The following is a 25,093-nucleotide window of genomic DNA, read 5'->3' as shown; positions in this document are numbered from 1 at the left end:
CTGTCACCCAAGAGATATGATGTCTCAACTCTCCTAACAAGATGGGAGCCTTCCCAATACACTGGAGCTCTTTATTGGGTGCAGGATCAGAGCCTGCTGACCCCAGGAACTGGTACTCATGCTCTTATCTCTGCCATGTCTTTACCCAAGAGCTGATCAAGAATGTAAAGAGAAAAGGAGAATCCTCCTAAGAAATGTGCAGATAGAATGATCAAGATTCTCAATTTTTCACATACTCTTGAAGATAATTTTCAAAACATTTCAATGCCCCTCTCTACCCCCACCAATCCTGCCCTTCAGAGGTGAGTGTGACTGCGGCATTTTGGCATCCTCATATGGGTCACATGCCCAGGGATCTGTCTTCTGTGACCACCCTCAGCCACTCCCTTGGTCCTTCCCTCAGGACGTAAGCCTCTGACAGACAGCATCACACAGCAACAGCAACAAGAACACAGCAAGGGAGAGAGGAGACAGAGAGAGAAGGAGGGAGTGTGCTCATGTGTGTGGTAGCTGCTGTACAATTCTTTTGAGGTATACAGTAAATTTCGATTAGCTCAACCTTGTAGTACGATGGTGGGCAGGGAACACCTGCTTCTGTTCCCGCAGGGCCCGGCATACATCTACATGAGGGGCACTAGCAAGGTAACTGCCCGTGTGGTTTACCAGCATTCTGCCTCATCTCAAAACCAATTCTTTGAGATTCTGCTACCTGCCAGCATCCTGAAGGAATTCTTTTCATACCCTAGAGTATTTTCAAGACATCTGCTCAGTTTATACTGCATTATTAATTACCTGTTCCTATGTTGCTTCTTTGCATTTGTGCAATGTAACTCTAAAACATCTCTGAGAGTAGGGACTTGGTTGTCATTGGCTTTCTACTGACGAGACACTCTAATACTAGAAAGGCACTGGTTTCAACACGAGTACAAAAAGGTTGCTTTCACTTCTCTAGAATCCAACACTCTTCTATATTATGCCCCTAAAACTTTAGCCAACAGATTCTAATGAAGTCAAAGTTCTCTCTCCAGCTCCCACGCCAGAGCTGTCAAACTGTGCTTAACTGGAACAATTGTTTTAATACAAACAGATGCCATTCCTATTCCAAAAGACAGTGCAAGAGTTAATATATCCCATACTTTCAAGAGTCTCTCTTAAAATCCTCTTGCTGTTTTGCCTGACAGTTATGAGCTGTCTGCACTCCAGCACTGAGTCTGCTGGTTGCTGGGATTCATTCATCCATGCCAAGGGTGGCTGTCAATTAACACAGAAAGAGACTTGCACTGGATTGGTGGAAAACTTTCTCTTGCTCTGACTGGTAATTTCCGAAGATGTGATTTGCTCCCCAGTACTGAGATGGCGTGGGAGGTGACAGCTGCCTCTAGAAGCAGTGTCCTGTCTTTCTGAAAAGGCCCAGAAAGCATTGTGTTTGTCCTTGGGTCAGCAAAGCATGGGGAATAACCAGTGCTCAGGTGTAAATATAATAGTGCCCAAGAAATGGGGGCAGGAACACCTGGAAAGTACACCCCCAAACAGGCCAGCTGCTGCTGCTTTTTCACTCTGTTTACAAGACCGTTAAGACATTTACAAAGTGACCTTTACTGCCTCAGAGTAATTCACCTACACAAGAAATATTTCATAAGAATGCCTGTGTGCCAGATGCCATTGTGATACACAGAGAAGCTGCCACCTGATGTCCTACCACATCAAGCTACACCTGAAGTTACCAAGCGGTAATAGAGACTTAAATGGCTCTGGGATTGCTGATGGCTTTTCAAGAGGTGATCTCAAAGCCTTTCATAGCACCCTGACTTAAAGCAAGACCACTGCTGGGGAGAGCACATTAATTTGTTCCAAACTAGGCAGCCCAGCAAATGGCCCTAGCTCTTTCCAAAACTGGCCTGGTTGTCACGTCCAGGACGGTTTGTTCACCATAAGGGAAACAGCTCAGAAACATTGGAAATCCCCCATTCTGGTGCACCCCAAGATCAGGGCTCCACTGAAGATTATTTCTGGAAACCCAGTAAAAAATATGCCATGTGAACTGGGAGGAAAGCGTGACCTAAAACGGGTAACAGGCCCTGCCGAAAGCACAGCCTCCACTTTGCCACCCTGACACCTTCCCCGTCACCCTGAAAAGGCATCAGTACACCATCTAAATATTCTCAGAACACACAAAACAAAAGAGGAGCTCTCATTCTGAGAGCCTGAGCAGCCATGAATAGGAATAAAGGCAGGTGGGGGGCGATATGTTTCTCTCCAGCCTACCCTCATTATATGGGTGAAAACACACAGTCTCTTTATCACAGCTTTGGAGTCTCTAAGGATAAAAAAAAAAATCAATATCTTGAGCTTTCCCTGAGAGTCAATGATTACGATGCCCTATATTAAAGAACATTTTGTAAATAATTATTAAAAACAACAGCAATAGAAAATACTAGCTTCCTGTGTTGCCTTCTTTCAATCACTTTTAAGGTATCCACTGTGGGTTTTTAAGCCTACAGTTGCATAGTTTAATGTGCACATCAGAGAGAAAAATCCTAGAAGAAAACTTTTTACAGGCTGTTCTATTTGAAGAATCAAAATGCTAGGATGCAAAGGTTCTCCGTTACCAATTGCTATAATCCGTTGGCTGACAATCCCATGAATTTGCCAAGCAGTCAGGTTGAAACACAACAGAAAATCACAGAGAACACTTCCAGACCACAACTCAAATTCTTGGATTTTGGTTTTAGTTCCAGACAAAAGTGTTCACTTTAAATACTCTTCAGGGGATCCAAGAATGTCTGAATTGTAGAAAATTTAGAAAACACAGTTTGCAGAAAGGAATTGCATTTGTATTTGCTTCTGTTATGAGGAGCCTGTGTCTCTAAGAGTCCAGGGGTTTGCAGGACTGAGCCAGGGCTCTGGAAGTACAAGGATAAGGGGTGATCTTAATCGCTACCAGCTGCTTTGTAACTAGGTGGGACCCAGACTGTGAGGGCTCAAGCAATGGCTTTAACCTGCAGGTCCCACATCCCTCCCCAGCCACCTACAGAAGAAGCCAAAGTGACTTCCCAGGAAGCAGCTGGGAGCAATCAAAAGGAGAGATGCCCTGAGATTTGGTTCACTCTGTGGCACTGGCCTCCTAATTCATTCCCACCTCGAATTTGGCCTGCATCGGACAAGAGTGCAGGGCACACCAATGACCCCAGAGAACCTGGCAGGAAAATGAAACCCAACTGCTACTTTATTAAGGGCCACACCTGGCACAAGATAAGAAATATGCCTGATCAAAGCCAGTGTGTGTGACTTCCCTGCCCCAAACGCTGAGAATGAGCAGACTCTGGGTGATGATAACCATCAAATCCATTGGCCCCTGGGGATTCCTCTGACGATTTTTCTTAGTACCCAAACAGGTATTCCAGTTAGGTATAAGATGTGAGCCACCATCCTTGGAAAATGAGACAAAAATCATCTTCCATAAAGAAACCCTTGAAAAGTTACCAAGACCAGGATTAAAACAATCTACAAATTTGTGATTAAACAGTAGAAGAACTTAAAATGACCTCATTCTTTTTTTTTTTTTTTTTGAGACGGAGTCTAGCAGACTCTGTCACCCAGGCTGGAGTGCAGTGGCGCGATCTCAGCTCACTGCAAGCTCCGCCTCCTGGGTTTACGCCATTCTCCTGCCTCAGCCTCCCGAGTAGCTGGGACTACAGGCGCCCGCCACCTCACCCGGCTAGTTTTTTGTATTTTTTAGTAGAGACGGGGTTTCACCGTGTAGACCAGGATGGTCTCGATCTCCTGACCTCGTGATCCACCCGTCTCGGCCTCCCAAAGTGCTGGGATTACAGGCTTGAGCCACCGCGCCCGGCCAACCTCATTCTTAAGTAATGGGAAAGACTAAGCAGCACATGGCCAAAGGGGTTAATAGGCTAGTATTTAGGGTTCTTCCCCTAAAAATAGGCAGATGCAACTCCAAGAGAAACACAGCCACCAAAATGTGACTCTTCAACTTAAGAAAGAGCAGGGAAGAGTTAAAAGGATGACATTCAGTTAAAAATACCTGATTGGCCACATGTACTTAATGCATCTTCCTCTCAAGAATCAACTAAGTAACAGAAGAATGAAAAAAGGTATAAACTCAAAGCAAAGAGAATGAAAAGAAGGACATCAGAAGAGAAGAGTTTCTGGCAAATTTACAGAGGAATGGTAAATGGTGACATAGGTGAAGGAAACCACAGCACGGAGAATCCAGGGAAGGAGCCCTTCTGCCCCTCGGAGCTCAAAAATGCAAAACATGGAAGGGCCAGATCTACCTTGGGGCTGGAAACAGGGCACTTCATTGAAAGTCTGCATGGGAAGGATCCAGCCTCCTCTCTACCCACCCAGAGCAGGGAGCAGGCTCATACTGGTGCTGTGGTTTTCAGCACCTTTTTGAAAAACTTGGCAGATCATCCTCTATATTGCTCCTGAGACATCTAGTCATATTTGAAATGTATTCTATGTAAAGATTAGAATCAGAGAATGTGAGAGTTTGAAAGGACCTCAGAGCTCACCCAGTCCAGTGCACCTGTTTTGCCAGGTGAGGAAGTTGAAGTTTGAATAACTTGCCCACGGTTAGCCAGCAGTGGCATCTAGACTCAGGCCTCCAGACTTTCTATACCCGGTGCTTCCCCCCTAGAGTCAGTGTGTGTGCATGTGCGCCAAGGGAGAGGGTCTCAGATGTGACTCCGCCCCCATCCACAGCGGGGCAGAGGTACCTTCTGAACGGTGAATGCAGGTGTGCTGATTGTCACTCAGGAAAAACCCCTCCTTGCAGCAGCACTCATAGCTCCCCATAACGTTGACACAGGTGTGCTGGCAGCCGCCATTGTTCTCCAGGCACTCATCCACATCTGGAGGGAGAGAGGGATTAGCCTCTGCTTTGATGACTGTTTCAAATGCCCACCTCACCCAGCAGCTCAGGGGCCCTGCTAAGCAAAGATGAGGTCCCTCTTCATGTCCCTGCGCCACAGAAGCTTTCTGAATCAAAGCCAGTGAGGTCCACAGACAATTACCCAGTCCTTGTGGGTCTGGGGCTCACTTGGCCAGGACCACCACATGGATCCATTAGCTCAGTAAATATTTGTTGAACACCTTCTCTTTCCAAAGCATGGTGCTAGAGGAGACAGCAAAATATAGATAAGGAAAATAAAACTCTTTCCCTTGGCCAGGTGTGGTGGCTCACGCCTATAATCCCAGCACTTTGGGAGGCTGAAGCAGGTGGATCACCTGAGGTCAGGAATTCAAGACCAGCCTGGCCAACATGGTGAAACCCCATCTCTATTAAAAACACAAAAATGGCCAGGCGCGGTGGCTCAAGCCTGTAATCCCAGCACTTTGGGAGGCCGAGACGGGCAGATCACGAGGTCAGGAGTTTGAGACCATCCTGGCTAACACTGTGAAACCCCGTCTCTACTAAAAAATACAAAAAACTAGCCGGGCGAGGTGGCGGGCGCCTGTAGTCCCAGCTACTCGGGAGGCTGAGGCAGGAGAATGGCGTAAACCCGGGAGGCGGAGCTTGCAGTGAGCTGAGATCCGGCCACTGCACTCCAGCCCGGGGGACAGAGCGAGACTCTGTCTCAAAAAAAAAAACAAAACAAAACACAAAAATTAGCTGGGCATGGTGGCATATGCCTGTAATCCCAGCTATTTGGGAGGCTGAGGCAGGAGAATCACTTGAACCCGGCAGGTGGAGGTTGCAGTGAACCGAGATCATGCCACTGCACTCGAGCATGGGCCTCAGAGTGAAACTCCATCTAAAAAAAAAAAAATCCTTCTCTCTAGGAGCATGCTCTTCAGCAAGAGACAAATATACAAATGATTCTGATATAAGGTAAAAGCTGGTACAAAGGAAAGAAATCACATCTGGTCCTGAGGTATCAGGATGAATCAAGGATAAGCTAATAAAAGATGGGCGCTTAGAATTGTCCAATTATAAATCAGGAGAGAAGCAATTATAGGTGGAAGACAGCGTGAGCAGTAGCACAAAGGCTGGGAGGCATGGAGAACATTCAGACACCAGTAGGTCAGCCCATTTGGCTGGAGCATAGGGCACATAGAGGGAGGTTACAGGAGATACAGTTGGGAGGACAGACTGTGGTCACACTGCGGGATCCTGAATACCAGGCAAAGAAGTGCCTACTTATTTTGGGAAGCAGCTGAGAACCACTAGAGTAGGGGAGAGAGTCTGGCCTTTCACTTTGAGAAATACAAGGCGGCAGCTGAGAGCAGGACAGAGGGAGGGGAAGAATGGGCAGTCTGGGAGTCTAGCTTCACACATGCATCTGCAATAGCCACAGCTAGCACAGGGAGGAGGCAGAGGAGATGGCAGGAGTCCCAAGAGCCTCTAGGGAAGGAGCCAGCAGAGAGGTAGGGAGGGAGGAAGCCTTCTGCCACACTGTCAGGGTAGCCTTAGGGGACCTTCCTCCCACTCTGCCTGTGATACCCTGTGCACAGCTATATTGATACACTTACTGACTTGCAGCCTCAAAATCCTTTACTCATCTACCTCTACTAGATTGCAAACTCCTTGAGGACAGAGATTTTTGTTTCAATTAGCACAGCCCTGGAAGACAGCAGGTGCTCATTAACTATTCAATGCATGAACAAACAAGCAGGAGAGGATAGCATCACCCGAGTCAAAGAAGAGAAACTTCCAGAAAAGTTTCAGACAATAAAGGCTCAAAGGCTGATATAAAAGCAATTTATTTTCTCCAGTCTAATTTCTCATGTGCCAATCACTAGCTCCTGTGCGTATCCATAATAATAATAATAATAATAAAAACATCTCACATTTAAATATCTGTTATCTGGTTTCAAGCTGCAGATCTTATAGTCATCTGTCCTCCCACACTACTGAGCAGATGTCTGACTAAACTGATGGGACTCAAGCCATCCCCTGAAGCCTAACAAACTTGCCCTTGTCTATGCCAAAGGGTGAAGGAAGCACATTCCAGAGGATGAGCTGTGCTGGAACACACCTGGCTTAGGTGTTCCACAGCAAGACTCAAGGTGAGTAGGAGAGGTCAGTCTCCCTGAACACCAACTCCTGGACTGGCTGCGAGTAAAGGTGTGCTCCCCTCTGAGCTGCCACACCCCCACCCCACGTTTAACCCCCAATTTCTTTTCTCCAAAGCAATCAGAAGTGTGTCATTTAGCTGGCTGATGCTCTCTGGTTGGATAAATACAAAAGTGTGTGTCCATGTATGAGGATATCTATCACTAAGCTGGTGAGCTTCTCCAGACCATAAAACAGTGGTTCCCAACCTTGGCTATGTGTCAGAACCCTGATGCCTGGATGCCACCTCCAGAGATACTGACAGAGCCAGTCTTGGATGAAGTCTAGGTGATGGTGTTTTTTAAGCTTCTCAGGTGATTCCAGTGTGCGGCCAGGGTTGAGAACCACTGTTACAAAGCCAAATAGCTATGATGAGATCCCAGACACTCCAAAAATAGAAACCGAATGCAGATGGGGTGAGCTGTATAGAAGAGCTGCCTTTCGTTTTTCAGACTTGCAGGCATTCAGGATCTTGAAGTGCTCTGTGTTTAGTGCCGAAGCTAAGTGGTGTTTGTACCTTGTGTCTTCTAGCTAATATATTTGTGGCTAATGTGCGGTTAGGAGGCTGAGGAGATTGAAGCAGTCATCCCAGAGAACTCAGGAGATGTGAGGGCTCTGAGCTTCTTTCTTGCCACAAACTGGGTCAGCCCTTTCAAGTCTGAATGGTGGGGAAGTGTCTACGTGTGTGGTCCTACTCTTCTAAATGTACTTCATTTTCTTGTGCCTTCCTTTTTAAAGAGTCCTTACCCCCTTCAGAAATACTCAGTAGATGCTCAAGGTCTCTCCGCAAGGCAGATCCTTGCTACCGAGTCCACAAAGAGATCCCACAGAGGGGAAATGGAGATACTCTGTGTTAATAATATCTGTGTTACTGGCAAAGGAAAGAAAAGACTCTGCCTTCAGGGTTTCCAAGCAGGCCAATACTCAGAGCCGCCCGTCACACTGGCCCAGATTCCTAGACCTTGGATGTTTCTTGCTCTTAGGAACCTCATCCTTCTCCCCGACCCTGGGCTGTGGATTACGGCACCACAGTAATGACGAAGTCTGCCATCAGATATGCATCCTCCAAATACCCTCGTTGACAAATCAAAGGGAAATTTCCCCCTGAAAATGGAGGAAAAAAAAAAAAAGCAACTCATGTGGTATGCCTCCCAACAAATCACACACTGAAAGTGATTTCATTTGTCTGAGTTTTTAATTAATATTGATTCCTGCTCTTATGATTGTCTTTCAAATATGCCTTTTTGTGGTACTCACTGCCTAGAAGGTTACTGGTTCCCTCACCTGCAATCAAGTCTTACTGACAGCTGCAGGCTTGGAAAGTCACATGATGTGTCACCCAAAGCCTGATCTCTCACACAGGGCACGGACAGGGAATAACAGAGTCCATCAGGATGGAGCTCCAGGTGACACTGACGTGGGATAAAGGTCATATGAGGGTTAAGTCCCAAATAGAAATAACCTCTCCTCCACTCCAGAGCTCCAACACGCAACACACAAGTTCTGCCTGGACTTCTTCTAGTTCCTTTTATGCATATCTCAAAGCATTTAATCAAAGGGCCATTCCTACCACACTATAAGGGGGTGTCCAAATCGCTGTCCCTGCAGAGCCAGGGCCTGGCTCCGCTGCTCCTTGGTTGGCCAAGTAGACCTCAGCAGGTTATCTATACGAAGGGTCGTGAGTGTCAAAGGACGCTGATGCCATATTTTCCCGTGATGTTCTCCTGTACAACTAATACCAGCCTTAAGAAGCAAACCACAAATACCTACCTGCCAGGAGTGCTGCATCCTCTAAGACTATCCAGCACTCAACCCCATGCAGTTGCTAGTTGCTTCTAAGTTCTGTTTTATTCCTGGCATAAGGAATGAATGTAAACAACACTCTTTGTAGTCTCTAACTCAGGGACTAAAACTCCAACAGATGTTTCTGTTTTGTGGAATACTAGGAAGATGTTCATGGAAGATTTCTGTTTTAGTTTCTCTCTTTTTCAAGAAAAAAAAGGGGGGTCTAGCTGGCTGTAACCCCAGCACACATTTGGAGTCTTCAGGACAAGGAGTTTTTCCAAATTCTAAAATAGAAACACTTACAACATTGAAAAAAATGGTTATAAGTCAGGACTCTCAACACAAGACCAAAGATCTTAAAAGGTGACAAGTCAATGCTAGAAAGTCAATAAATAGTAATGACAATGTCACCCATCTCCTTGGACTAACAGAAGATTTATGTTATGAATGATCACATAAAACTAAAACATTTTACCTCATTTTCTATCACGGAGTCTGACTTCCAAGGAAGCAGAAAACACAAGGCTCTGAGCCCGTTTTTGTCTTCACGAGGAGGTCTTCGCCAAGGGAAAGCAAGGGGTGGGAGAGTGAAGGAGAATTGCCATTTCCAAATGCCTTCCTTACCAAGACAATTATGACCATCATGAGCCAACATGAAGCCATCAAAACAAGTGCAACGATAATTGCCTGGAATATTCAAACAGTCATGGACACAGCCTCCATTGAGCTCATTTCCACATTCATCGATGTCTGAGGAATAAAACAGAAGTAAACCAGACAGGTGCTATTTCTTTGATGTGAAAACATATGCACTTACCTTTTAACCAGCCATTCCACTTCCAGGAATCTACCTGAAAATACATCTCTAACAATAGGAAAACAAGTATGCACAAGGTTATTCACTGCAGTGTTATTTCTAATGACAAAATACTGGAAACAAACTAAGTTTCCATACATAGAAGAATAGTTTAATAAATTATGGCACCTCTACTCCATGGACTACCATGCAGCTATTTAAAAAAAAAAGAGAGAGAGAGAATGAGGAAGATCTCTATGAACTGATTTGGAGTAATTTCTAGGATATACTATTAAATGAAAAAAATAAAAATTAAAAGAGTATCTGTAATATGTTATCTTCATGTAAGAAATAAGAAGATATAAAACACACACAATTTCAGGATACTTTTTTGTAGAACTTGACAAGCTTATCGTAAAATTTATATGGAAATACAGAAGACTCAGAAGAGCAAAAACAATTTTGAAAAAGGCAAACAAATTTGGGGGACTTTAACTTACTATAAACCTACAGTTATCAAGACAGCATGGTACAAGCATAAAGACAGATATATAGATCAATGGAACAGAACTGAGAGTCCACAAATAAATCCTTCTACTTATGGCCACTTGATTTTAAACAAAAGTACTAAGGTAATCCATTGGGATAAATGCTTGCCTTTTCAACAAATGGCACTGGGCTAATTGGATATCCATATTCAAAAAGATGATTTTAGACCCTTATCCCATACACAAAAATCAACTCAAAATGGATCAGGGATCCAAATGTAAGCATTAACAATATAAAGCTTTTCAGAAAAAATATGTGAGAAAACTCTTTAACATATTGGGATGGCTGAGCATGATGTTTGGGTGCACTTTGGGAGCCTAAGCCAGGAGGATCAATTGAGCCCAGGAGTTGCTGGCCTGGGCAACACAGTGAGACCCCCATCTCTACAAAAAATAAACAAAATTAGCCGGGTGTGGTGGTGCATGCCTGTAGTCCCAGCTGCTTGGGAGGCTGAGGCAGGAGGACTGCCTGAGCCCAGGACATTGAGACTGCAGTGAGCCAAGATCGCACCAGTGTCCTCCAGCCTGGGTGACAGAGCAAGACTCTACCTCAAAAAAAAAAAGGAGAAAAAGAGAAAAATCTTTAGGACATTGGATGAGGTTAAAATTTTTTTGATATAATACGAAATACACAATCATAATTTTTTAAATTAATAAACTGGAGTTTATCAAAATTAAGAACTTTTGCTCTTCAAACGGTATCATTAAGAAAATGAAGACAAGCCACAGATCGGTAGAAAATATTTGCAAATCACGTACCTTATGAAGAACTGAAAAAGAACTCTTACAACTCAGTAAGAAGATAAACAGCCTAATTTTAAAATGGGCAAAATATTCGAATAGACATCTCAGCTATGATGATATGCAAATGGCCAATAAGCACATGAAAAAATGCTCAATGCCATTAGTTATTAGGGAAATGCAAATTAAAACCACAATGAGATACCATTTCACATTCACTAGAATGGTAATAATTAAAAAGACAGACAATAACAAATGTTGACAAGGATGTGGAGAAATGGGAACACATTGTTGACAGGATGTTGATGGGTATGTAAAATGGCATAGCCACTTTGGACAACAGTTTGGCAGTATCTTTTCTTTTCTTTCTGTAAATGTACCATTGGATACAATTAAAACAATCATAATGTTGTGAAACCATCACCACCATTCATCTCCCTAACTCTTTTTATCTGAATTGAAACTCTATGCCCATTTAACAATAACTCCTCATTTCTTCTTCCCTGTCTTCCCTCAGGCCCCGACAACCACCATTCTACTTTCTGACTATGATTTTGACTACTCTAAGTATCTCATATATGTAGAATCAAACAGTATTTGTCTTTTTGTGACTGGCTTGCTTCACTTAGCATAATGTTCTCAAGATTCCACCATGTTGTAGCATGTGACAGGATTTCCTTTTTTAAGGCCAATATTCCATTATATCACGTCTGTAATCTCAGCCACTTGGGAGGCTGACATGAGAGGATCACTTGAGCCCAGGAGTTTGAGACTAGCCTGAGCAACATAGCAAGATCCCATCTCAAAACATAAAAACCAAAACCATTATTTTGTACATAACACATTTTGCTTATCTACTCATCTGCCAATGGACACTTGGGTTGCTTCCACCTCTTGGTCACTGTGAATAATGGTGCGAGCATGGGCATACAAACATCTCCTCAAGACCCTGCTTTCCACTCTTGGGTATATACCCAGAAGGGGAATTGCTGGGTCCTATGGTAATTTTATTTTTAATTTTTTTAGGAACTTCCACACTGTTTTCCACAGTGGCTACACCATTTTACATTCCCATCAATAGTGCACAAAGCTTCCAATTTTTCCACATCCTCACCAACATTTATTATTTTCTATTTTTTTGATAGTAACCATCCTAATGGATATGAATAGTATCTCCCATTTGTAGTTTTGATTTGCATTTCCCTAATCATTAGAGATGTTGAACATCTTTTCATGGGCTTGTTGTCCATTTGCATATCATCTTAGCTGAAATGTCTGTTCAAATATTTTGCCCATTTCTTTTTTTTTTTTTTTTGAGACGGAGTCTTGCTCTGTCGCCCGGGCTGGAGTGCAGTGGCCGGATCTCAGCACTGCAAGCTCCGCCTCCCGAGCTTCTCCGCCATTCTCCTGCCTCAGCCTCCCGAGTAGCTGGGACTACAGGCGCCCGCCACCTCGCCCGGCTAGTTTTTTGTATTTTTTAGTAGAGACAGGGTTTCACCGTGTTCGCCAGGATGGTCTCGATCTCCTGACCTCATGATTCGCCCGTCTCGGCCTCCCAAAGTGCTGGGATTACAGGCTTGAGCCACCGCGCCCGGCCTATTTTGCCCATTTCTTAATTGGGTTATTTGATTTTTAGTGTTGAACATTAAGAATTCTCTACATATTCTGGATATTAATCCCTTATAATATATACGATTTGCAAATATTTTCACCTATTCTGTGAGTTGCCTTTATATTCTGTTGATATTGTCTTTTGATGTACAAAACTTTAAAATTTTCATGAAGTCCAATTTGTCTACTTTTTCTTTTGTTATATGTGGCTTTGGTGTGATATCTAAGAAATTATCTCTTTGGCAGTTTCTTAAAAAGTTAAACACAAATACCCAGCAATCCCACTCCTAGGTATATACCCAGAAGAAATGAAAATATATGTCTATACAAAGACTTTTATGCAAGTGTTCACAGCAGTATTATTTATAATAGCCCCAGAGTAGAAAAAACCAAAATGCCTATTAACTGATAAATGGGGGAAAAAAATGTATATTCATTCAATAGAATACTATTCAATGATAAAAATGAAATGCTGATATAAGCTACCACATGGACAAACCTCAAAAGCATTTTGCTAAGTGAAAGAATCCAACACAAAAGATAACATATTGTATGATTCCACTTACATGAAATGTCCAGAAAAGGCAAATATACAGATACAGAGAGTAGATTACTGGTTGCTTGAGGTTGGGACTGGGAATGAGGATTTGCTGTACAAGAACATGAGGAATATTACTGAGATGAGGAAAATATTTGTATTATGGTGATGGTTGCACAATTCAGCTGATTTACTAAAAATCACTGACTTGTACAATTAAAATTGGTGAATATTATAATATGTTAATTACACCTCAGTAAAGTTGTTAAAAAGAAAGTATACATTTATCTGCTTACAGTGCAAAATAAATATAGAAAGGAAAAACCAGAAACTATAGAGGTTGGTGACCCACAGGGCACGGGGAAAGGGTGGAAAGAATGAGGATCACTTGAGCCCAGGAGTTTGAGACTAGCCTGAGCAACATAGCAAGATCCCATCTCAAAACATAGAAACCCAGTAAATACCATCTTGCTCAGGCAATCAAGATTAACATCATCAGGAATGGGGCATGTTGACATCATGTGCCCATGATATGCTACGCTGAAAAGGACACAACAGCACCTCTGCAGCAGCCAGGGCAAAAATTCATCACCTCAGTTTTATCATGAAAAAATACAAGACATTCTCTTATATCAATTATTGTTTTTTGAGACAGTGTCTCATTTTGTCGCCCAGGCTGGAGTGCAGTTGTTCCATCATAGCTCACTGCAAACTCCTGGGCTCAAGTGATCCTCCTGCCTCGGCCTCCTGAGTAGCAGGGACTACAGGCACACACCACTACACCAGCAATTTTTTTTTTTTTTAGAGACAGGCATCTCGCTATGTTGCCCAGGCTTGTCTCACACTCCTAGCCTCATGTAAGCCTCCCCACTTGGCATCTCAAAGCGTTTGGATTACAAGCATGAGCCACTGCACCTGGTCTCATATCAGTTCTTATAATGACATAACACAAATGAAGTGAGCAGTACTCATCAAAAATGTCAATGTCAGGAAAGACTGAGGAACTGTCACAGACTAGGGGAGAAAAGGGACACAACTGCTAAATCTAATGTGGGACTTTACTTGGATTCTGAAACAGAAAAAGAATGGTAGGGAAAAATGGTGAAATTTGAATAAAGTTTGTAGTTTACTTAATAGCATTGTGCAAGTGTTGATTTCCTGGTTTTGATAATTGTACTATAGTTATGTAAGTTGCTAACATTAGGGTAAGATGAATGAAGGGCCTATATATACACATATGAACTCTGCACTATTTTTGCAACTTTTCTGAAATCTAAAATTATTTCCAAATAAAAAGTTTTTAAAAAATAAAAATACAGGCTGGGTGCGCTGGTTCATGCCTGTAATCCCAGAACTTTGGGAGGCCAAGGCAGGCGGATCACAAAGTCAGGAGATAGAGACCATCATGGCTAACACGGTGAAACCCGTCTTTACTAAAAATACAAAAAATTAGCCAGGCGTGGTGGCGGGTGCCTGTAGTCTCAGCTACTCAGGAGGCTGAGGCAGGAGAATCGCTTGAACCTGGGAGGCGGAGGTTGCAGTGAGCCAAGATCACACCACTATATTCCAGCCTGGGTGACAAAGAGAGATTCTGTCTCAAAAATTAAAAAAGGAAAGAAAAGAAAGATACAGCATCTTATACAAAGGCCAACTTTAGATTCATCCCTGTTAAACTTGATTCAATCTCTTTCTTCTTTTTTTTTTTTTTTAAGACAGAGTGTCTTGCTCTGTTGCCCAGGCTGGAGTGCAGTGGAGCAATCACAGCTCACCGCAACCTCCACTTCCTGGGCTCAAGTGATCCTCCCACCTCAGCTTCTGGAGTAGCTGGTACTACAGGCACGCACCACTACACGCAGCTAATTATTTTGACTTTTAGTAGAGAGAAGGTCTCACTATGTTGCCCAGGCTGGTCTTAAACTCTTGAGTTCAAGGTATCCTCCTGCCTCAGTTGCCCAAAGTGCTAGGATTACAAGCATGAGCCAATTCAATTCCTCAAACTGCGAAGTAAGAACGATATAATAAATAAGCAAATAAGCAAAGATCATTTAGAATAAAAGATCATCTAAAGCAACGTCTGAATCACATTATTTTTAAACCCACTTATTCAGGGCTCACACATATCTCCAACATTTTGGCAGAAGAAAACTTTATGGAGGATAAAATTCTAGCTACTCTGAGTAAACCTGGTCCTCATCCCTAAACTTAAATATGAGTAGTGAAGCTGGCAATAATCACAACCCAAATGATACCATAGGTTGGTCCCAAGAGGCTTACAAATTAATAGGCCAAGAAATGGATAAAGGAGTTACATCTTTGTATATCTACATCTTTGGATCCTTACAATCCTCATTTCCTCTCCTTTTCCTTCTTGGGAGAAAATTTCCATTTCTGTACTCCTATACCAAGAAATCCAACTAAGAGGGACACTCTGGCCGGACACGGTGGCTCACGCCTGTAATCCCAGCTGGGAGGCCTAGGTGGGTGGATTATCTGAGGTCAGGAGTTTGAGATCAGCCTGGCCAACATGGTGAAACCCCATCTCTAATAAATACAAGAATTAGCCAGGCATGGTGGTGCATGCCTGTAATTCCAGCTACTAGGGAGGTTGAGGCAGGGAATTGCTTGAACCCGGGAGGTGGAGGTTGTAGTGTAGTGAGCCAAGATTGCGCCACTGCACTCCAGCCTGGATGACAGAGCAAGACTCCATCTCAAAAAAAAAAAAAAAAAAAAAAAAAAGAGGGACATCCTTACTTACTAGTATTGTAAATACCACAAATATTCAAAAGATCAAATTCTTCTAGGGTTTGGGTTCAAAATGACAGTACAAAGGATGTATGCTCACTGTTAACAATGACTATCTGTGGATAAATGGATGGGAGGCTCTTTAATTTTTTATTTTACACATTTTATATTATTTGACTTTTTATAACAATCACATATCATTTTAAAATAAATAAATATATATATATGGCATAATGCCAATCATTAGTTATTTTAAACTAAATAATAGACTTTTAACAATTAACTATAAACTGTTAGCAATTCAATTTCATTTGAAATATATCAAACTCAAAAGCCAAGAGTAAGGAAACTCTTGCCAATTGTCATTTAACATCATTTACTAAAAGTGTACTTTATCTAAATAAAGTTAGTGGCATGGTTTTGTGCCACCAGAGAGCACACAGCAACTGGAGGACGTGAGTTATCCACATAGTAAAGAAGTGAATATTTTTTTCCAAAGCAGGGTGCCAACATGGGTGAATTACAGTACAGCAAATAGAATATTTAATACCAAGAGTATGTGGTATGGAGGAATCAGCAGATAAATGTTTTGGGGAGAGATAGCCTTTTGGCCTCCCATGAAATGGGGCGGGGGATGGGGAAGAGAGAGAGAGAGAGAGAGGAGAGAGAGAGAGAGAGAGAGAGAGAGAGAGAGAGACAGAGAGCGAGCACTACTTCATGGATGGATCCCCAATCCCACTTGCTATGCACCTGACCAGGAGCATACCTTCTCTGATGGGAGCGGCGGGAGCCTCACTCCTCATGCACAAAGGGGAGCTCCCTGAATGATTTCCTAAGGGATGTCACCAGATCAAAACTTGCCTGTCATAATCCTACCTGTTACTCATATTTGCTATCTATATTTTCTTTTGGTCTTCCCTTCCTTTGTAACAAAGTTCATTTTTAAAATCCCATCTCTTGTCTCAGCTATGCTAAGACAAGGAGATGAGTGGGTAGGGAGGATCAGATCATTGCTACAACACTGCAAAAGCATCTGACAGTCACTTACCTGTTTGGTCATCTGTATATTCTGTATCTAGATATTTCATTTGCGGGTTTGTCTATTTGTTGGAAAAGACTTTGTGTCAAGGTGCTAGTGACTGAGCCCATCTTACACAATCACTTATTCAAAAATAAGAATGTTTATTGAGTGTCTACCACATACCAGGCACTGCTGGGCATTACACACCATTCCAATATTTAGAATCTTTATTACTCAGAGGCCACAGTATGAAACAGATTGATTTGAAACATCAGGGTCTGAACACTAGGCCATTAAATGGCACTAGAATAGACACTCATTAAAAGTTTTCCTCCTCCGGGTGGGCATTGTGGCTCATGCCTATAATCCCAGCACTTTGGGAGGCCGAGGCCAGTGGATTACCTGAGGTCAGGAGTTTGAGACCAGCCTGGCCAACATGGTGAAACCCCGTCTCTCCTAAAAATATAAAAATTAGCTGGACACGGTGGCGGGTGCCTGTAATCCCAGCTACTTGGGAGGCTGAGGCAGGAGAATCGCTTGGTCTTGCACTCCTGGCCAGGGATAAGGAGGCTTCAGTGAGCCGAGATTGCACTATTGCACTCCAGCCTGGGCGACAAGAGCAAAGCTCTGTCTCAAAACAGTTTTCCTCCTCATCTAAAGAAGTTAATGTTTTTCAAAGTGGAAAGAGACTAGGAAGGAACTTTCTTACTCATTATGTAGCTTTAGATCCTGCAAGTATTCAAAAGATCAATTCCCATGGGAGTTAAGCCCAAGTTCTAAAGAGTTTAAAACCTCTCGAAGAGGAAGGGGCCACCAACATACTTGTCAAGGTTGAGTCCAGGAGCAAGGAGGGATACTCAGAGATGAGTTCAGTGCTCCTCATCTAACTTCCTCCTGCACGGGATGACTATAGACAGTGGGATTTCTCACCCATCCAAAGAGGGACAGCAGCAGGCTGAGTAAATATGAGAAACATGGGGCTGGGGACAGAGCTGGGGGTGAAGACCTGACTTTCTTTCACTTGCAGGCAAATAGTGTGATCATGGACACAAGTCCTCTGGCCCTCAGTGTCTCCATCTGTAAAATGAGTAATAGGATTGGCCCAGAGCTACCTGAACAGCCCAGTCAGCTCCAATGTGTCATGATTTCCATCTCCAGGAACAGCCTCAAGTGTCTACTCTCTGGCCAGTTCTGAACTTCGCAGTTCATGATTCTAGTCCAGAATATAAAATGGCAGAGTCCAAACTACAGGTTCTCAGACCTGCAGCTCTATGGGCTAAAATGTCTCTCTGCACACCTCTCTCCAGAGTGAACCTGTAACTCCAAACAAGGAAGGCCCTTGGTGTACTCTGAAGCTTGGCATGTCGCAATGCCAAACATTGTGGCCAAAGCCATAGACAGGATGGAGCCTCCTGAGCTGGCAGGGAAGGGCAGGACTCTAGCACTCAGACTTCAGGGCAAAGGTACAAACCGCCCCAGGGAGGTGCAGGATCAGCCCTACTCTGGCAGGTATGGTTCTCCTGATCAGCATAGCTGTTTACTTTCTGCCCCAAAACCGAGTGGGACCCAAAGATACTAACACATCTCTTTTCTTTTCCAGAAGCTAGACAAAAGGACATTTCAGAGCCAGATAAAACTGTGTGAGCAACTCTGGGGAAGACCTAATGTTTCCAGTCCAAGATATGAAAAGCATTTCAGAGAGCAGGTGATGTGATTCAGGGGCTGGGGGAAAGGGAGAGGAGGGGCAGCACTTTTACCAACGTTAAGTGGCCACTGCAAGAGCTAAGGAGGTAGGAGCTTCCCTGTAGTCCCCCTACATGGTCCCCAAGGCACTTACCCTCACACTCCCTGCCTTCCCCTTGGTAGCCAGGCTTGCAGGAGCACTTGTAGGAGGTGGGTGTGTTCTGACACAGGGCGTTGGCATGGCAGTCATCTAGCCCTTGGGCACACTCATCCACATCTGCAAAAAGAGCACAGCCGACACCTGGTACAGGCTCCCAGGCCATGTGTGATCTGGCCTCCGCCCTGTCTGGCATCATCCCCACCAGCCCACCCCACTTCACTCCTCACAAGCTACAACTGCTTGGGATCCCTGGGATAAACCATACTGTTTCTGGGCCCCCGTTTCCAGGAACAGCCTGTACCCTCTATGTGAAATTACCCCCGCCATCACCTACTGGCCTTCAGGACTTAGCTCAAATCCACCTCCTCCAGGAAGCCTGCCATGACCCCAGTGTAGGTGCCCTCACCAGTGCTAGTATATGTATGGCTTTGCATGGCACACTTCAGGCAGGGTTGTTAATGTTTTCCTTCCTCTCTCTCCACTAGACAATGTCTTGACAACAGACTGCATCTGTGCCCCATATGCCAAGCCAGTGCAGTACCTGGCACGTGAGTAGGCAACAGTACATACATGTCTGCTAAAGGAGGAAAGGACCAAACGGACAGAAAAGCTCTGAAAGCCAAGCAGCTGTCTGTCAGCTTTCTCAGGGCTTAGAGCAAGCTTGTCCAACACAGCTTGTGGGCTACATGCAGCCCAGGACAGCTTTGAACGCGGCCCAACGCAAATTCGTAAACTTTCTTAAAACATTATGAGTTTTTTGTTTGTTTGTTTTGCTCATCAGACATTATGAGTTTTTTGTTTGTTTGTTTTGCTCATCAGCTATCGTTTGTGTTAGTATATTTTATGTGTGGCCTTCTTCCATTGTGGCCCAGGGAAGCCAGAAGATTGCACCCGGCTGGTTTGGAGTATCTGGGGGAAGCCTGCCCCAGGATCGGAGCAGACGTCATCCCAGGCTCTCAGATTCTGCGAAGCGGGGATGGTGTCCCCACGGCCAGCCCCCCGCACTCCCACCCCTGCCCATCGTCTCAACCTGGAAACCCGCCTTGGCAGAAGTGTTTCCTGGGTTGACACTACTCCAGGATGTTAATTAAAAACAAAAGCATTTTGAGAGTATTGCAAGTCCAGTTAGCACAGCACGTCAAGAGTCCTCTCTGGAAACCAGAGTTCTCTGCTGAAAACCTAGGCTTGTTGCTGCTTCAGGGTAATTCCCAGATGAGAACAGGCGCTGCCACTGATAGAAAAGTCTCTGGAGCCCACCCCGAAGCCAGCAGCAGAACTTCCTGGCCCCCAAAGAAAGAAAGGGCAAAGCTGCCACCGCCTCGCCGATGTGCCCAGCCCGGCCCTCAGTTTCCCCGCCTACACTGAGGCGCGGGACCCCGAGGCCCGGGTCAGCACCCTCCTCTGCCTGCTCGCCGGTGACGGTCTGACTAGCAGGCGCTCTGGAGGCGTCCGGACCGGGCGGGAACTGTCAGCAGCTCTGGATCCGAGGCCGGGCCGCAGGACTCAGGGCCCCAGCGGTCGTGGCGCCTTGGCCAGGCCGGGGGGTGAGGTCCCCGGGGGAGCGGAGGCCCCCGCGGAGCTGCAGCCGCCAGCCTCGGGCCCCGCGCGCCCGGCTCTGGACCCCGCCGGGGACCTAGACACCCTTCCCGGCCCTGCCCACTGTGCCAGGTGCGCCCCCGCAGCCGGACACTCACCCTCCGGCGGCCCAGCTGCACGGCGCCGGCCCGGCGGGACGGCCCCCGCCAGCAGCAGTGGTGGCAGCAGCAGCAGCAACACCGCCCGGGCCACCCGGGGACGGTTACAGCCCGCGACCCCCATGGATGGCTCAGCGGCTGCGGGCAGAGGCGGCGGAGTGCGGGCGGTGGCGGCGGCGGCGCAGGGAGGTGTGTGCGGGCGCCCTGCCCGCTGCCGCCGCCACCCCCGGCCCGGCCCAGCCCGCCCCCCGAGCCCCGGCCTCATTTTCACACGGTCCTTCCCGGGCCGGGGCGGGAGGTGCAGGCGGGGGCAGTGCCGCCCCGCCCGGCCTCCTCCCGTCCCCTCCCCGGCCCCGGGCGGAGGGGGCGCGGCCGCGGTGGCCCAAGCGCTGCTATCTGCCAGGCGGGGCCGGCAGCACAGTGCCCCGCGCCGCGCGCAGCCCAGGCACCCAGCCCGCTGCCCCCAGCAGCCCGGCTCCGCTCCAGCGCTCGGAGCCCTCGGTGCCCTGCCTGTTCCAGTGTCCTACAGCTCGACCCTCTTGTGAGGACAAACAGCCTTTCTAGATTGAAATATTCGGGCGGAGGGCACCCAGAGAGTGTTCCCTACAGTCCCCAAACACCAAAGCTATCTTGGGGCTTTCCATGTGGGAGGTGGGAGTAGAAGGGAGTAGGGGTGACTTCCAATTCGGGAAAACAGCTGTTTGAATGGAGAAGGTGACCCTGGCTTCTCTGCCCACCCCAGCACACCCTCTGCACCCTTCTCCACACTGCCCAAACCCCAGGCCCTCTCGGATCCTCCATTCCACAGCCCTGAGGGCACTGGTCCACTTGTCCCACTGTGGGGCACGCTGGGCCTAGAATCCCTGCAAGCTACTTATGTATCTCTCAGGGCAGCCTAAGGGGAAGGGGGCTAGGGGTCAAAGGTGAGCCACCAGGGACAACAGACAGCCCTGACTTTGCCCGGAGTATAGGTGGCATTTATGATCACCTGAACTCATAAACATCAGGTCTGGCCAGTTGCAAATACAGGCAATGCCTGACACCTGGCCCTCCATGCAAGACAGTCCTTGCAAGGGAACAGGTACACACAGGGTCTTCTCATATCACCCACGCCAATATCACTCCAGGAACAAATATAGTAACAATTTCGAGAGGCAACCAAACATCACACTCAGGGATAGTAATGTTCTTCACTGAGCTTCTCCGTATTTATTCAATTTTCTCCTGTGAATATATACATACACATATGTGTACATGCAGGCGTGCACGCGCGCACGCACACACAAATACCATTCCTTTGGAGAACAGAAAATAAAAATAGATGTCACCAAAAAATCCCCACCTAGCTCATGCACAAAAACACTTGTGTCTTCTTGTGGCCTATCCACAGCCCAGAGCTCCCAGCCTCTGCACCCTCAGCAACCATCGTTTGCCACCCCGGCCCCTGAACATGCCCACGGGGCCCAGGCTGAGCCCACCTCTTTGGGCTGTGGCTAGTGCAGCTGCTTAATGGAGCTATCTGCGAAAACAACTTTTCTGTAGTTGTTTTTCTTTTGACCTTTTCAGTGAAGACAGGCAGGTTGCATCCCTCTTTCTGTCTGCACCTCCCTCCCACTCCCTTTTGTTTGGTACTGAGAGAGACACTCAGCTATTTCTGGTCATAAGGGTGGTTTTTACACATTTGTAAATCTTCAGTTGGTGAAACGTTCTCTCTGCCTTTGTCTTTGTGTCCTTAATGGTAGCCATAAATTACTGCCTTCTTTTCTCTCCGCTGCATCAGGCTTCATTGCTTTTGAAATGATCAAAGTTATTTCTTTTAAAATCCAACTAGAAACTGCCCATTGTGTGGCACAGACCTCTTTAGCTCCAGTCAAAGCATATAAATACATAAAGCTGTCCATTAAACTCTGGGGGGAGCCTCCTGCAGCGCCCTTGTGCCTGGTGAAGAAATCACACATGTGCTATTCTTCCCCTTTACCTTTCCCTAACTTGATCTTTCAGTAAGGACACAAATTAATACTGATAAGACTCAGCGCCTTTTTGCCCAAGAGGGTCAGCTTTTGTCATGTTTTCCAGAAAAGTCCACCACTGGCACAGATCTCAAAAAATGTTCTGTATCCTATTTTGTTTGCCCTGACATCCTTACAAACATGCTTTCAGCTGTTGGCTCCCAGACTCCTGGGCAACCTTTCTGACACTTGAGATTAAAGTCAATATGGCTTACAACCAGGAATTTCCATAAGGGGAAGGCTCCAGGGGAAAACTGTGTCCAAATGTCAGTGTTTTTGGTGTCAGGAGGGACTTGGTTGGCTCTACTCTGGCTGCAGGCTGCCCTCTATTGTCCAGCTGAGGTCCCCACAAACTTCTCAGAAAGGCCTCAGACACCGTTCCTGGACTGAGGCTAAAGCTCCCTCTTCCTCTCCCTGTCTCCTTTCCACAGGCTGAGAGGCCATGAACCAGGCCTCAGGGGTGCAAAGAGGCAGCCCAGCCAGCCCAGTCTCACTGGTGTGGGCCTCTGAGGAGGCGGAAGAAAGCCTGGTAGTGGCCGGCTGTGCGTGCCCCTGAACTACACATAAGTGGTGCCACTCTGCACTCACGGGACACCATTCAGTGCCCCCCAGCAGCCTCTGACATGTGGACTACTTCTCCCTGGTGGAAACTCTCCCTACCCTTGGTTGTCATCGTGGCAGGCAAACTCCTGGTTTTCCTCCTACCTCTCAGGAAATGCCTTCTCCACCATCTTCTAGGAATCCTCTTTCTACATCCTCTCCCTGGATGGTTTGCTCATTCCCTTGATTCCATAACATCAATCTCCAGCCTGGATTTATCCCCTTGGTTCAATCCCATGTATCCAGTTGCCTACTAGATACCACCTTGATCTCCCCTAGATCCCTCCAATTCAACATGTTCAAAACGAAGCTCACGACCTAGAAGCAGCTTCTCTGCTCCTTCTCGAATTTCTGCCTGGTTCAGCCCGCCTGCCTCCACTCCTGCCTCCACCATGTCCATCAGAGTGACCCAGAAGTCCTACAAGGTGTCCACCTCTGGCCCCTAGGCCTTAAGCAGCCACTCCTACATGAGCGGCCCAGTGCCCGTATCAGCTCGTGGAGCTTCTCCTGAGTAGGCAGCAGCAGCTGCTTCCAGGGTGGCCTGGGCACCTCCATGGGTCTGGGTGGAGGCTTTGGTGGGGCCAGTGGTATGGGGGTCATCACAGCCATCATGGTTAGCCAGAACCTGCTGAGCCCCCTTGGAGGTGAACCCCAATATCCAGGCTGTGCACACCCAGGAGAAGGAGCAGATCAAGACCCTCTACAACAAGTTTGCCTCCTTCATCGAGAAGGTGCGATCCCTGGAGCAGCAGAACAAGATGCTGGAGGCCAAGTGGAACCTCCTGCAGCAGCAGAAGACAGCTCAGAGCAACATGGACAGCATGTTTGAGAGCCACATCAACAACTTTCGGCGGCAGCTGGATACTTTGGGCCAGGAGAATCTGAAGCTTGGCAACATGCAGGAGCTGATGGAGGACTTCAAGAACAAGTATGAGGATGAGATCAATAAGAGTACGGAGATGGAGAATGAATTTGTCCTCATCGAGAAGGATGTGGCTGAAGCTAACATGAACAAGGTAGAGCTGGAGTCTCACCTGGAAGGGCTGACTGACGAGACTGACTTCCTCAGGCAGCTGTATGAAGAGGAGATCTGGGAGCTGCAGTCCCAGATCTCGGACACTTCTATGGTGCTGTCCATGGACAACAGCCACTCCCTGGACATGGACAGCATCATCCCTGAGGTCAAGGCGCAGTACAAGGAGATCACCAACCACAGCCGGGCTGAGGCTGAGGGCATGCACCAGATAAGTATGAAGAGCTGCAGACGCTGGCTAGGAAGCACGGGAATGACCTGCATTATGCAAAGATGGAGCTCTCTGAGATTAACAGGAACATCAGCCAGCTCCAGGCTGAGACTGAGGGCCTCAAAGGCCAGAGGGCTTCCCTGGAGGCCGCCACCGCAGATGCTGAGCAGTGTGGGGAGCTGGCTGTTAAGGATGCCAACACAAAGCTGTCGAGCTGGAGGCCGCCCTGCAATGGGCCAAGCGGGACATGGTGCGGCAGCTGTGCCATGGAGCACCAGGAGCTGAAGAACATCAAGCTGGCCCTGGACATCAAGATCGCCACCTACAGGAAGCTTCTGGAGGGCAAGGAGAGCTGGCTGGGGTCTGGGATGCAGAACATGAGTATCCATCTCAAGACCACCAGTGGCTTCTCAGATGGGCTGAGCTCGGCCTATGGGCACCTCACAAGCCCTGGCCTCAGCTACAGCCTGGACTCCAGCTTTGGCTTTCGTAGAGGCTCCAGCTCCTTCAGCCGTGCCAGCTCCTCCAGGGCCGTGGTTGTGAAGAAGGTGAAACAGGACATGGGAAGCTGGTGTCTGAGTCCTCAGATGTCCTGCCCAAGTGAATGGCCATGGCAGCCCCTACCAGCCTGCCCCTGCTGCGGCTGCCCCAGGGCCTGTGGGGGAAGCCGCTGTGCAGTGGAGCACAGGAACAGGAGACCCACCTGAGGCTCAGCCCTAGCCCTCAGCCCATCTGCTGAGGGAGTTTACTGCCTGAGGCACCCCCCTTGCTCATGCTTCCAGCTACAAAACAATTCAATTGTTGTTTTTTTTCCCCCAAAATAAAACCTCGGCTAGCTCT

At 46.7% G+C, this 25,093-nt stretch overlaps 1 protein-coding gene, 1 long non-coding RNA gene and 1 pseudogene across 10 annotated transcripts in view; 2 read left to right on the top strand and 1 right to left on the bottom strand.

The window, feature by feature from the left end:
* SCUBE2 (signal peptide, CUB domain and EGF like domain containing 2) overlaps window positions 1–20,761 on the bottom strand; it is a 74,042-nt gene extending 53,281 nt beyond the window's left edge. For 4 of the 9 annotated variants that reach the window (XM_033207626.1, XM_033207630.1, XM_033207633.1 and 1 more), the window contains exons 1-4: window positions 20,401–20,761; window positions 18,701–18,823; window positions 9,491–9,616; window positions 4,743–4,877 (exon numbers count right to left, since the gene is read on the bottom strand). In XM_033207626.1, the coding sequence (XP_033063517.1) occupies window positions 4,743–4,877; window positions 9,491–9,616; window positions 18,701–18,823; window positions 20,401–20,665 (649 nt within the window). In that variant the 5' untranslated portion in view covers window positions 20,666–20,761. The remainder of the gene's footprint in view (window positions 1–4,742; window positions 4,878–9,490; window positions 9,617–18,700; window positions 18,824–20,400) is intronic. The other 5 variants (XM_033207627.1, XM_033207629.1, XM_033207631.1 and 2 more) reach the window with 2 other exon arrangements.
* On the top strand, window positions 18,310–19,424 carry LOC117081539. Its single transcript, XR_004436192.1, has 3 exons — window positions 18,310–18,372; window positions 18,464–18,568; window positions 19,192–19,424. It is a non-coding gene; the product is annotated as an uncharacterized LOC117081539 (long non-coding RNA).
* A 2,640-nt stretch (window positions 20,762–23,401) lies between the features above and the next one.
* Window positions 23,402–24,857, top strand: LOC117081536 (annotated as a pseudogene).
* Window positions 24,858–25,093: the final 236 nt, after the last annotated feature.

The sequence above is a fragment of the Trachypithecus francoisi genome, unplaced genomic scaffold (genome assembly GCF_009764315.1).
Source record: "Trachypithecus francoisi isolate TF-2019V2 unplaced genomic scaffold, Tfra_2.0 Lachesis_group8, whole genome shotgun sequence".
NCBI classification, from domain to species: Eukaryota; Metazoa; Chordata; class Mammalia; order Primates; family Cercopithecidae; genus Trachypithecus; species Trachypithecus francoisi.
This window is presented reverse-complemented; position numbering and strand designations above follow the sequence as displayed.